The following is a 13,579-nucleotide window of genomic DNA, read 5'->3' on the forward strand; positions in this document are numbered from 1 at the left end:
CACTTAGATAATGCCTCTGTAAGCACTCTGGCAGCTGCATACGGATGCAAGATAGATTGTTGGCCATCTACATACCTTGGTTTACCATTAGGTGGGAAGCCATCTTCTATCGGATTTTGAGAACCTATCATTGGAAAGGTTGAGAGACGTCTCAATAACTGGAATGGCACATATGTCTCAAATGGTGAAAGGCTTACTTTGATCCGAGCCACTCTCAGCAACCTCCCCACATATTACCTATCTTTATTCAAGATCTCATCCATGGCGAGCAAGCGGATTGAGAAACTATACAGGCATTTTTTGTGGCATGGTCACAAGGAAAAAGAGGTATCCATTCAATTGGATGGGATATTGTTCGACTTCCCATATCTGAGGGAGGCCTTGGCGTGACTGATCTGAGAAAATGAAACAATGGCCTTTAAGCCAAATGGATTTGAAGATACCATGCCGAGAAGGATGCTCTTTGGAGAAACGTCATTGATGCAAAATACGATTCTCCCTTACAACCAAAAAATAGGCTCCTAAAAATTTTCAAAGGGCCATGGACTCACATTGTCAAGCTGAGTAATCTCATCCTTGATAACATTGTTCATGTGATGGGTAATGGTTGTAATACTCGTTTTTGGACAAACACATGGGCGGGCACTCTTCCTCTTAAAAGTGCATTCCCGAGATTATTTGCCCTCTCATACCACAAGGAAGCCTCTATTGCACATTGTTGGAACCAAGGTCACCAAGCATAGGACCTTGGAGTGAGACATCACTTACAAGAGGCCAAGATTGATGAATGGACTACTATGTCCACCTTGCTCTTGCCCCCAGCCAACCCCAATGTCAATGACACTTGGAGATGGAATCTAGATAAAACCGATAGAATTTCTATAAAATCGCTCACATAACATATTGCATCCAAAGGTCTTAAACAGAACACATTTCTCTACAAGAATATTTGGAGAGGCCCCATCCCAAAAAAAATCCATTTCTTCCTATGGGAAGTCGATCATGGGAGCATTAACATGGCGGATGTTCTCCTTGAGAAGGCCCCTTGGATCTCATCGACTCCAAATTGGTGTGTTCTTTGCCATCATAGTAGCAAACCTATTATGCATGTTGGAATTTCTATATTTGTATATGAATATTTTTTCCTTTATTGTCTTTATGTTTATTTTTTCCTTTATTGTCTTTATTCTTTCCATATTTGTAAAAGGTCTTTCTCCTATATAAGAAGACCTAATCTGCACATATTGAATAAAAGAAAAAGGAGATTAATATTTCTATTCCTCCAATTTCTACAATGCATATATTGGTCTTTTGTGATTTCGCTCAATCCTTTTGGGAAAGAATGCTCCATTACTTCAACTATCAATTGGTCTTTCCTAACAACCCCCTCACTTTACTGAATTCATTGCTTTTTGGCCATCCGTTCAAAGCTAAAAAGGAGATATTGTGGACATTCATCATTAAAGCCTTCCTTTGGCTCATATGGAATGAGCAGAACAACTGGATCTTTGAAGAAAAGTGTCGAACTTCACACACTTCTTTGATCATCTCTTGTATACAGCTCTTACTTGGTGTAAATTCACCCCACACTTTTGTGATTACAATCTTGCATCTCTTATTACACAATGGAATTCTATTATGTAATTTCTCATGGCTTTTGCACCTTTTTGTATTTTCATATCATCAATGAAATTATTCGGAATGTATCCCATCCAAAAAAAAAGAGTGACAGATAGTGTTCTATGATCTCTTGAAGCGGTGGAAGGTTTTCTATCAAATTGCTTTCCTAGAGCTAACTAAGACATCCCAAAAAATTAAATCATCGTTAATTACTAATGGAAATTCAAGTGTTCTAGGATGGTTAAATTTTTCCTTTGCGGTGGCCCATGGAGGTTTAAATACCCAAGACATGATTTAGAGAAAATTCAGAAATTGGTCCTTCTTCCCCTCTTCTTGCTGCCTTTGTCTCAACACAAACAACATCATAGACAATTTGCTTCTTCATTGTTCGTTCATGGGTAGTTGTTGGCTTTTTCTTAGATATGTTTGATGTTAGTGGGTGTTTGCCGAAATGTATCGATGATTGGTTGTGGAGGTCTTCTCCTTTTGCAATTGTTCCAAACAAGCCACAATTTTGTGGAATTGTGGCACTAGGGCTTCACTGTGGCATATTTGGCTGGAAAGAAACTAGCAAGTCTTCGAAGATAAGTCATCTTCTCTTGATTGAGATTTTTTGTCAAAATGTATAAATAACTTCCCCTAGGTGAAGTTATATTACCTTTCCACGATTGTGAACTAGAAAGCATTGTTATAGTTCTTTGGGGAGGGGCTAATTTCTACCTTTAGCCCCTAGCCTGTTCTCTCTCTTTTTTCTTAATCCAACATTGTTTCTTATATAAATAATAATAATAAATAAATAAGTAAATAATAAACCAAGGAAAAATGAAGAATAATCAAAATTAAGAGTTTGGCTTTGCAATTTTCAACCCCATGCATCCTAACACATCCCATGTCACGACACAAGTGAGAACACATGAGTCCATTCCAAGCATCATACTTCACAGCACTCTAATGTAGTAAGGTCTAAGATCCTTATAGGGCAGATATTGTTGTAATCTGGATGGGGGGATACATTTATTTGCGTTATTCAGGAAGCAAGGAGAGAAATATATTTCTTTACTGTTCTCGAAGAATAGATGTAATTAGGAGCGATCAAATGGTTTTCTTCTTCTTTTTTTTTTTTTTTTTTTTTTAAAAAAAAAAAAAAAAAAGTACACTATGTTGTAATATCTTAACCAGCATTCATGAAATAATATGACGTACAAGATAAAGTTCCAAGGTTTCCCAATGACCATTTCCATCGATCTGCTGACTGCTAGGCAGCACATCAAGTGGACCATGAACATCACCTCCACCATTTGGGGATATCAATAAAAGACTATTTATTCTTGGATCATTCCTGAAATCACAATTAAGTCAGCAACTACACTTCCTACTAGTGAAACTAACCAACCAATAGGAAAAACAACAGAAGTTCTTTGAATCATAAATGATTGACTTACAGAACTGCAGATGAACCTGATCTACTAGGACAACATTTCAATGACATGGCAGAGAAAACTCTTTCCAACTCCCTGAGTCAACAAAGTTCAAGCCATGCAATTCTGAGCAGAATCAATAGAGTTATGTGTTATGCAATGACAGCATAAGCGAAGATCAATACCTCTTTAATGCTGAATCTCGCCAGAATCTTATTACAACAGAAAATGCCATATCATAAAAATTGTTCTGGACCAGAAGATCAACTAACTCTGAAGGGGCCTCATGAATCCCTGACAAACGAGAGTCTGCAGAAAGCTTAAGTTAGTGCAATCTACAATAGGTGCTTTCATATATTAGATAGATTTAAAAGCTAAGGTTTTTATACGAGGTTTTTCTCATAATTTCTCATCATGCTTCAAGGAAATCATAATACAGAATAGTCCATATCCTTACCAGTGAATGGCCATTTGATATTTGCTAATGAAAGGAGATACTCTGATGAAGTTAGCACAAATTCATTTTCTAGTTGCTTCATATCGATATAAATATGCTGCTTCTGAGGCTTGGTGTCATCTCTGGCAACTATGCGCAGAAGGAAAAAAAAACCATCTTTTCAAACAAAACAAAATAACAGAATCTTTGTATAACTAGATAAATATTTTCAATTGAAAACAATGGAAAGAAAGTAATAAGTCAGAAAATCTGGAAATGAAAAAATGACTAGGGAAAAGTTCATTAAATAAAGTTTTCCTTACACTGTTCATCAACAGTTCTTTTAGCTTTCTTACTTGGGTAGTGCTTACTCTGGATAGCATCTCTTTCAACCGGGGCTTCAATCCAGGCAAAATCAGGATGAACAAGGTGCAATGCATTAATAGCAGCAGAAAGGCCATTCAATCTTTCCAACAGCAATGAGGAACTGAACTGGTTATCTCCCAGAGCTCCTTCCATTCTCAAACGAGCTGAATAAAGGTAGATATAACTTGCTGCTTTCTGCCAATTATGTCGGTGTATTTCAAAGGCATACAGCAACTTATACAAGCTTGGCCTTGACAAGAGATCAGAACGTTCTGCCTGCATTGTAATAAAGAAACCCTAGACATGAGCTGACAAGAGAAACAGCAATTTAAGCTAGTAAAAGATAAATAACATTGACGATGAACATATAAACTTCAAGCTTTACAGCTAAATACCTTCCATACAAGCTCTTGCTCTACCTTTTCTACTAACCCAATGAATGGTAATTCTCCACAACAAAGAATCTGTACAATTGATCAGTAAAACTTCATTTAAGCAAAGAATGGAGGCAAGTTTCTTGTTACTTGCATAGCTACTGGCAGATCAATCATTAAATTCTTTTAGAAGAAACCAAAATTAAACCCCTTCATCTTCCATAACCTCATAAAGTCTATTTAAATCAATAAAATTCAAAAAGTTACATAGATGTACCTAACGGTTGATAATATTGGGATGACCTAAAGGGGTGGTATCACCGAATCTAAGGAAGAAACCTCTTTTTTTCTAATCTTCAATCAAAATGGTTGCTGGTAAGAAACACAAATTGTTTTTCACTTCATTGTATGTTGTTGAACAATCGACCAAGCTTAATGTTTGGGAAGAAATACTTACAAGACCTCCAAAGAATTCCCCAATTGCCTCAAATGTTTGTTAAAAAATTAAAAAATAAAAAATAAAAAAATAGAATAATGATTTTCATTGGAAAAAAATGAAAGAATATTACAAATGTATGTGAAGCCCTAGTGACAAAAGCATATATGACGAGAGGTAGTCCACAAAAAGGAAATTCCACTAAAGAAAGGACTCGAGCTATACAAAATAGAGCCTATCTAATAATTACAAATGTATGTGAAGCCCTAGTGACAAAAGCATATATGACGAGGGGTAGAAAGGGACTTGGTACATCTGAAAGTTAGTTAGAGGTAGTGGAATGTGGTTCTAAGGGTATGGCTAGTAGGGAGTGTAGAGGAGAATGCAGGGAAAGAAGGGCATAGGGACAGTTTTCGCTTAGAACAGAGAAGGTGAAATCCTGACACTTGAATCGGTCTGCAGCTATTGTTTCTGTTTCCTTTCATTTTGTTTTTTGTATTTTCTTGGTGAACATTGATAGACTGATAGTTATCTTTCAAACTGGGGGAAATAGATAAGAATTCCCTCCTTTATATTGCTTTGTTCCTTGTTTAGGAGTTTCTTTATGAATTTACAAGTCATTGTTAGTCGATGTTGGAACAACGTACTATGCTCCCAGCATGAAAACTGACAATTAATAGTATGTAATGAAGAAGAATTAGTTAAACCTAGCTAATGGCAAACAAAGTTATCGATAATTAGTTTGTTTTACAAGAAATCTAAATTAATAAAATAAATAGAAGCCATTGTAGGTCTTCAAGTTGTTCATGAATTCTATTTAGCGAGTTTTTATTCACGTATTTGGCTGTTTTGAAGGCTGTCTTTCCTATCTTAGTTGTTGATGGTCATGAATAATTTTTCATTTCATCCCTGAAAAGCTGTTTCCTTTAAGAAGATAACAAAAGAAATATAAGGAATCATATGTTTTTCATTTTAGTTAAACCTACTAAAAGAAATGCTTTTCTACATTATCATCAACGCAGATGAAGTCACCTGGCCAAGCAAGATAATATCTGAAATATGAATTCATTGTGTTCAATAATTCAAGGAGGCATAGGAATCGGATCGATGATGCTCAAAGGAAATAGGCAACGAACCTTAATGGCATCACATTCATAAAGGACTATTATGAAACGTCTTAAGCAGATATGTTTGCTCTCCTCATCTGGATTTGAAATGATTGCACAATATGCATCAGAGAGTTGATGTAGATCCAATGCAAACTTGAAGACATTTGCCCAAAGCCGTCCTTGGACAGTAATGGCAGATTCATTGAAAGGAAGTCTACCACAATAATCGTCCTTTGGGCTTACAGCTTCTTCCACTAGCTCAAGTGCAGCAAGAGCAAACTCAAAAGCACCTTTGCTGATATTATACTGCTCAAACAATTGCATAGACCACTGATAGTAATGGAACTTCCATGCGACACTTGATACACAACCAGCTGAAAAATAGTGGGGTTGGATGGGTGAATAAATACACAGACTGAATTAGCTGTTCCATAAAAACATTTAAAAGTATTTCACTTTTATTTCATGAACTTACTAGACTCAAAAGAAAATCCCACTTCATGAGGCAAACTCTGCAAAGCCTGAAAAGAACTGTTTCCAGATGAAGCTCTGCATGGAACAGTCACAACGAAGAGATTACCTTGTAATAAATGAATATATTCATTTTATAGGTTACAAAATAAAAAGTAAATAAGAGAATATGTTGATTATCTTTTCATTTATTATTTACATTCTTAAGTTGAAATCTGTGGAATAAAACTCTATAAATAACAAACAAGATTCTATAGGACACATCGCTGGCTTGAAACAAAAAAGAAAAAACAAAAAAAGTATTCAACTATAAAATGAAAATAAGGTGACGCAATTCCTCCTGAGGAGGATAACAGCCATGGGCATGTAATAGTGCATGGAAGTTAATTAAAACCAACGCCTGATTAAACTTAAGAAACTGCATATAGCTTCTATGACACAGAACAGTATTTGAAATGAACATAGAATTCAGCCACGTATGATACCTGAAGAAACTGCATATAGCTTCGTGAACCTTCCTCTCTTTCACTGGTCCGTGCAACTTATAATGTGCCTGACCAAGTTGACAACAACCAAGCAGGTGATGCATTACAGACCATCCACCATCCGCATCTTGCATACAGTGTGACGTCTTCTCATTCTGTGATTGAGCCTTCACGACACTGAGCAGGTACTTTTTTTTTTTTTTTTTTTTTGAAGGGAGCAGTAGAAAATAAAACTGTATTAAGAATGGCAAGGGATCGAAGAATACAAAGAAAGAAAAGGAATAAAAGAATAAAACATCCTTATAGATTCTGAAACAAATTAGAGAGGAAGTAGACCAATTAATACTGGTAACCATTACAAATTGATCATTTGTCCTGATGTTACTCCTAATCATTCCCAGCTGTTACTGGTATTTCATTCCCAAGTATGGAGAGCTCTTATTTAAAGAGAATCACTATAAAATGATCATCTAGTTGAAATCTTGAGCTTGAGCTTTAGACTAAAAGGGTATTGATCAATCAAGGGAACAGTAACAAAAAATTAACTTATCAGAAAAGCAATCTAACACTCAGGGCAACAATATTAAAGATGAGACCAATGTTCTACTCCCATTTCTTCATCGATCAAAAACATCTGGCCTAACTTGTTGTTCCAACACCCATTGGGAAAAGTGTTCATAACTGGACTAAATTCCCTAGTATGCCTACCGCATGCTATCCTTTTGATAGGAGTGATTATCATTTGGTCAGCATTTGTTTTTGGCTCAAACCTTTGAATATTAAAGAGGTTAAAACGTGTTACATTGCATGTTATCCTTTAACTATTCTCGAACTATCACTTCTTCTCATTCACCCACTGAGGTAAATACTATGGATCCAAATTTATTTAGAAAAATGTTCACGTCTCTTGGACTCCTCTATAAGACAAGTGGGTAGTAGAACTTATCTACAATAGCTCCATCAAAGCCTTCAATCCCCGTTCCATGTAGCCATAAAGATTCATCTTTAGAAGGTAGAAATTTGATTCATGCCATCGTCCATTTGACAAAAGGAACCTTGAGCTCCTCTTTCTTCCTCCATGTGGTGACTTTGATGCTGAATCACAAGTTAACCTAAGCATTGTGGAATCTCGTGCAGTGATAGCACCAACAAAGTGCTATTTTCCATAGCTTAATTCGGGCTCATTCTTGGATTTTATGTGTTTATTATGCTATTTTGTAAGCATTGAGCAACTAAGAAGTAGAATGGACCATCAGAGCCAAAACAAGAGGAAAATGGACCACAACGGAGCCCCATAGCATCAACTGTGAAGAAAATGGTGAAATGACAAAATTACCCCTGGCGCTAATGCAACAACACCACACCAGGCGGTGTACCCAACATTTGAAGGCAGAAGCAGCATATCTTGGGAGCGGAACATTAATGGAAATGCAAAGCACCCTAGTGCCCCCCCCCCCCCCACCCATACGACAAGAAAGGCTAGTGCCGCAGTGCTGTCCCTAGGCATCACGACGCTTAGCCCTTTTTATAAATAGGTTTTTGGCCGAATTAGGTCAGTTCCAGACTTAAATTCTCTTAATTCTTCATTTCCAGCACCTATCTTCTTGTAATTCTCATTTATTTCAACTTCAAGACTCATCTTGCCACATTATGAGTGGCTAGGTAAGTATTTCTAGCTTAGGGTAAGATTTAAACCCATCTGATCTTGGTTGGGAGACTTGGATTTTCAGTTCTATGATGTATGCTTGCTGATATTTCTCTGTTCTTGAATGATATATTAATTTCTATGCATTGAATTTATGGGTTCTTGGCCAATTCTCATTCATTCTTCGATTGCTAAAGAATGGGAAATCTAATATATTTTAGTCTCAATGGGCAAGGGTTAAAGCATGCTTGGGTTTGAACTAGGTTGTTTAGAATAATCTTTCACAAACATATTGCATGATTAACTAATTTCAAGAATAAACCGATTGGTAAGTTAGGCTAACCAGGTTATTAAATCGACTTAGCTAGATTACCTATCTTAATGCAGGTACTTAATTGACATGGACACTGATGAACCCAATTAGTTAAGCATCTAGGTTGATTGAGAAATTAATCAATACATTAGGGCATGTAGCTTTGGTCTTCTAGAGCACATGAGCTACGATTAAAACAAGCTAACATTGCATGATTTTAGAAGTCCTATGATCAACCAAATGAATGGGTGGATTCTGAATCCCTAGGGTAGACATTTTAATCGAATTAATTCCCGTTTTAATTATGCTTTTACATTCATGTTGTTTAAATTCAATTGCAAATAAAACAACCAACAAACCCCTCCTGTGACCACTCAAATTCATCAGTAGGCTTTAACATCTCAAGATTCCCTGTGGATACGACCTGTTTCCACTAGCTACAAGTTCTTGAAAGCGGTTTACTAATTTATTTATTTGGGGTTCGATAGCCTAAAACATGCAGCTGAGAGATAATCACTATGATGATATGGAGATTGACGGCTCCCTTTCCTTGAGTTTCTATTTCATGAAAATGATAAGGAGATCATTCCTCCTCCCTCGTGATAAAAAAATGATAAGGAGACTTTTATTGCAACTTGTGATCTTGTATCACGTGAAACTCTCCTTCGACATCATAAGGATCATTTTATTCAAGGTTCCAAAGACCCTCTCATTCAGTCTCTTCATTTTCTTTTGATGTTTAGGTGTAATGCTTCATTTACTGACAGCCCCTTTCTAAAAAGTTTGTGATTCTTTTCGATCAGTTCCTCGATTGTTTTTTATCCAATTGGAAGCTTCTGTTCTTAGAGTATTTATGGTGCTTTGCTGTTGCTTTTTTTCTTTTGGCATGTTGTGTGGTCTACAAAGGGATGGTATCGGTTCAACAACTTGAAGTTGCATAGATCTACATCTCGTTGCCTTTGTGAAATTCAATTGGTTGTTAGATCTTCTCTGGAGAAAAAAATTTGGCCAGCTTTTACAATACATTGGTTCTTGTTGTTGCCTGTTGTGGACCTTATGGTTGCTTAGCGAGATTCTTTGGAATTGACCTTTGGTTTGATAGGTTTCTTTTTGTTTCTTAGTCAATCTCACTTATTGTAATTGTCTTAAGATCTTGCTCTCTTTTCTTTTTCTCTTCGTTTGGGAGACTGTGTCCTTTGAACGTTTTCTTTTGCATCTTGTTCAAAAAACATAAGGGAGAAACAAGGAAGGGAAGGAGAAAAGAAAGGGAGAAGAATAGTATAAATCATTGGGAACACCAACACAGTCTTTCAAGGTCTACTAATGTTGCTGCAGCAATGCAAGAAAGAGCGCGAACTCCTTTTTTCTTTTCTTTCTTTTTCCTTCTTTCTTTCTTCTTCTTCCTTTTTCTACTTCCTCTTCTTCATATTATGTTAGGTCAATTGGTTAGAGAAGTGTTTTCTGGCCACATTGATCGACTGATAGTTAGTTTTGCAATGTGCAAAACCAACACCAAACTGTCAACTAGAACAATAGACCAATGTCAGTTCATTCATGTTTGGTCAGTCGGGTCAGTTTGTGGGCATTGTTTGACCACCCTACTTTCTAATGTAACTTCCTTACTGGAAGCTTTGGAATAATCCTGTCAAATTCTTGATTGAGTTTCTGTTTGCCGAATGTTTTCTTGAAAGTAGTTGGAAGATCATTTAGTTGGTGGCTATTTGCTAGTGTTTTCAGCCGTTTATGGTTTCTGCAGTAACAAATTAGCATAAATACTAGTTGTTTCACTTTCAACCCATCGAAAATAGACCAAGAACTTCTTTCTCCCATTTGGTCTGCACAAAATGGGTATCAGACCTCCTATCCTACATCCTAGGACTAGGACTTGATGGCTGTAAAAGGTGTTGTTCATTCTGGTAGGGGGCAAAATATGGATCCCCAATCCAATCTACCATAAATTCTTTCTATTAGATCATATAATTAAATTCGCCTTCACCCATGAGCATAAGCTTTTGGGTCAATTGGTGATTGATGGTATCGGAACAGGTTGGTTCAGGAGATCTTGTGTTCAAACCCCTGCATTGTAATTTCCCCCCAATTAATATTGATTTCCAACTTGTTTTGCTCTTCCTCATATTTCAATCCTACAAGTGAGGGGGAATTTTAGATGATATAATTAAATTCACCTTCACTCATGACCTTAAACTTTTGGGTCGATTTAAAACTTTCTCCAAAACAATAAGCGAACATTTTCTATCACTTGGAGCTGTTTAGGTTGAGTATATTTTGATACGGTTTTCTTTTCTATAATTGATCTTACTTCTACTCAGTACTTATGAAGCCCAATGTAACTTTTACGAATAAGAATATATTATTCCACTTAATAATTAGAATAACACTATCAAAGATCAAATCCCCCCAAAAATTGCAAATTTTACGTTGGTTTTCAGCCCCATGCAGTATCAGCATGCACAGTCAACAGTATGCACAAGTTCCCAGCTATGACTCTCTTTCCAAACTCGTGTGTTCTTTTAGGCAAGCTCGTGAGGATATTAATCATCTTATTATAGCTGGCTCCGCAGCTACAAGCTTACGGATCAATCTTTTTAGAGAGTTGAGTATGGATAGGGTTTAACATTGCACATCAAGCTTTCCCTGTTTCATCTCTTTGCCAATCAGAGATTCCCAACCGAATAATCAGACATTCAAGAAAGATTCCCATTGAGAAGTTATGCTTTGTACTTTTACATTAGTTAATGAAACATGTGGCGTTTTTTATGGGTAAATAAAATCCACATGCAAAAAGCTAGGATTAAATAATTGGAAAAACAAGAGCGAAGGACAAAAGGGGGAAAGGGTTCAAGTGTTGTCTATAGCAGAATGCTAACCTCAACAGCATCATATTGGCCATGCCTTAGCAGTACCAGTGAAAGCTCAGTTGAAGTATTTAAAAAAGCTGAAGGTTCTCTACTGTTCCCCCAAATAACCCAGCTGGTAAAATTTTGTGTTGCAAGAACAATGTCCTGCGGATTAAGAAGACATTTGGTAGACAGGTAGATAGGCCCTTCAGCTGAAGAATTCATCATTAACAGAAGTAAAGAAGCCAATGTAAAGTCACATTTTCCAAGTTTCCCCTTCCATATTTCTTTACCTCCATGTGTATCTGTAACAGGATAAACACATTTAAAAATAAATAAATAAAAGACGAAAACTAGAATAATATTATCAGTTCAAGAAACAGCAGCATTTAAATTTCCATCCAGAATCACAATTTCAACACCGATCAAAGTTATATATTTATCTACCTAACGTTTGTAAACTCATAACTTGAAGATTAGAGATAATATGATGCAATCAGATGCCAGTTGCCACATTAAGTTTCTCCTAGAAATGATCTCTGGGTTGGAGCAGTGAAACAGAAATAACGAAAGAAAATGAAATGTGCTCTCAAAGTTTGATTAGCACTTCCTTTAAAATGCACAATACAGTAAGAACACAAACTCTATAACGACAGGCAATAAATACTGAAATAAAATCATAAAGAGCTCGATTGGGTGATAATACCAGCAACAACCACCTTACACCTACCAATTTGTAAAAGTGAAAGTTGAGAACTAAAATCCTCAACTGCAGCTGACTCAGATGGCGTGATAGCAAGGAAATGAATAATGTGCCACTCACAAATAATTTCCTCAATCATTGGAATTAATTCAAGTTTTATTCTCGATGTGTCATCGTGGAGTAAGCCAATCTGCATGCAAAGTGGACCACTCAAATATTTAATGTAACAGATACATGGTAAAATGTTCTTACATATAACATGGTATATAAAAACAGGATCTTGCTTAACGATCAATCCATAGGAAATGCAAAGTGGAACACTCAAACATTCAATGTAATAGAATAGAAGTATGGTAAAATGTTCTTTAAGGATAACACAATTTCTGAAAACAAGAGCATGCTTGAAAACTTACCATTAGATAGACAAGAAGAGGAATCTCATGCTCAAAGATCCATCAGGAAGAATAAGTGCTATTTGCTAATGCAGCTAAAATCTATAGAACTCTTTTTCTAGTTTTCAATTTTTTCAGAAACAGTAGAGGAACCACCATAATACAGCTGTATAAATGGTGGTTACATGTAAAGAAAAACAACTGCATTCATCTCCTAAAGGCTAAAAGCTATAATCTCTCCCTCCAATATAAAATGATTTAAATGTTACCATATAGAATATAAATGGACGCTTCCCTTCTCTTTACTCTTTCCTTCCCCTCCCTCTATCATTTCTTGATTTCTTCCATCGACAAAGCTAAAGTCTGACAGCTTCTGTGGATTATCAGTTTTATCGACGATTTTAGTTCATCAGTCAAGTTTATCTCTCCTTGAAGTTGATTAATTTTGTATCTCCTCATCATTCCCGGGTAATTAAGAGTTGTGTTCAGAATTCCCTTTTTTGCATCTGGAAAGAAGATGAGTTTTTGTTGAAGGACATAAAACATGAACAGGTTACCACCCATCACACATCCCTCTCTCTTTATCGGGTTAACCACCCATCACAGTCTAGGATTGAGGTTTTGTCTTCTCATTTTAAAAGTGTAAACTTAACATTAAATAGATTTTACATGATTAAAAGCGAGTTTTGGAATGATTGTAAACTTGACATAAGTGATTTAGCAATTAAAAAATCACTTTCAAACATGCACTTAATTACATGGGATGAAAACAAAATTCAAGTTCTGGAATTTATTAAGGTTGGCTACACTGTTAAAGTCTCCGTTTTTGCAAAGAAAGCATTGTGATCACCAACATCTATGACCCTAAAGATTATCAAGAAACAAACTTGCACTTGTTATTCTTATTTGTTGAAGACCCTAAGAAATCAGACGAGGAATGCAAATTTTTAATC

At 36.1% G+C, this 13,579-nt stretch overlaps 1 protein-coding gene across 4 annotated transcripts in view; it reads right to left on the minus strand.

Annotated features, from left to right (window-relative positions):
- The window catches only part of SAR1 (SUPPRESSOR OF AUXIN RESISTANCE1), a 52,712-nt gene that overhangs the window by 10,415 nt on the left and 28,718 nt on the right, over nucleotides 1-13,579 (minus strand). For 2 of the 4 annotated variants that reach the window (XM_039051091.2, XM_039051088.2), the window contains exons 13-23: nucleotides 12,262-12,424; nucleotides 11,562-11,836; nucleotides 6,716-6,903; nucleotides 6,235-6,308; nucleotides 5,787-6,133; nucleotides 4,236-4,304; nucleotides 3,798-4,116; nucleotides 3,496-3,624; nucleotides 3,224-3,347; nucleotides 3,063-3,134; nucleotides 2,824-2,959 (exon numbers count right to left, since the gene is read on the minus strand). In XM_039051091.2, coding sequence (XP_038907019.1) covers nucleotides 2,824-2,959; nucleotides 3,063-3,134; nucleotides 3,224-3,347; nucleotides 3,496-3,624; nucleotides 3,798-4,116; nucleotides 4,236-4,304; nucleotides 5,787-6,133; nucleotides 6,235-6,308; nucleotides 6,716-6,903; nucleotides 11,562-11,836; nucleotides 12,262-12,424 — 1,896 coding nt within the window. The remainder of the gene's footprint in view (nucleotides 1-2,823; nucleotides 2,960-3,062; nucleotides 3,135-3,223; nucleotides 3,348-3,495; nucleotides 3,625-3,797; nucleotides 4,117-4,235; nucleotides 4,305-5,786; nucleotides 6,134-6,234; nucleotides 6,309-6,715; nucleotides 6,904-11,561; nucleotides 11,837-12,261; nucleotides 12,425-13,579) is intronic. The other 2 variants (XM_039051090.2, XM_039051089.2) reach the window with 2 other exon arrangements.

This window comes from Benincasa hispida, chromosome 12, assembly GCF_027475165.1.
Source record: "Benincasa hispida cultivar pf3 chromosome 12, pf3_genome.v1.1, whole genome shotgun sequence".
NCBI lineage: Eukaryota > Viridiplantae > Streptophyta > Magnoliopsida > Cucurbitales > Cucurbitaceae > Benincasa > Benincasa hispida.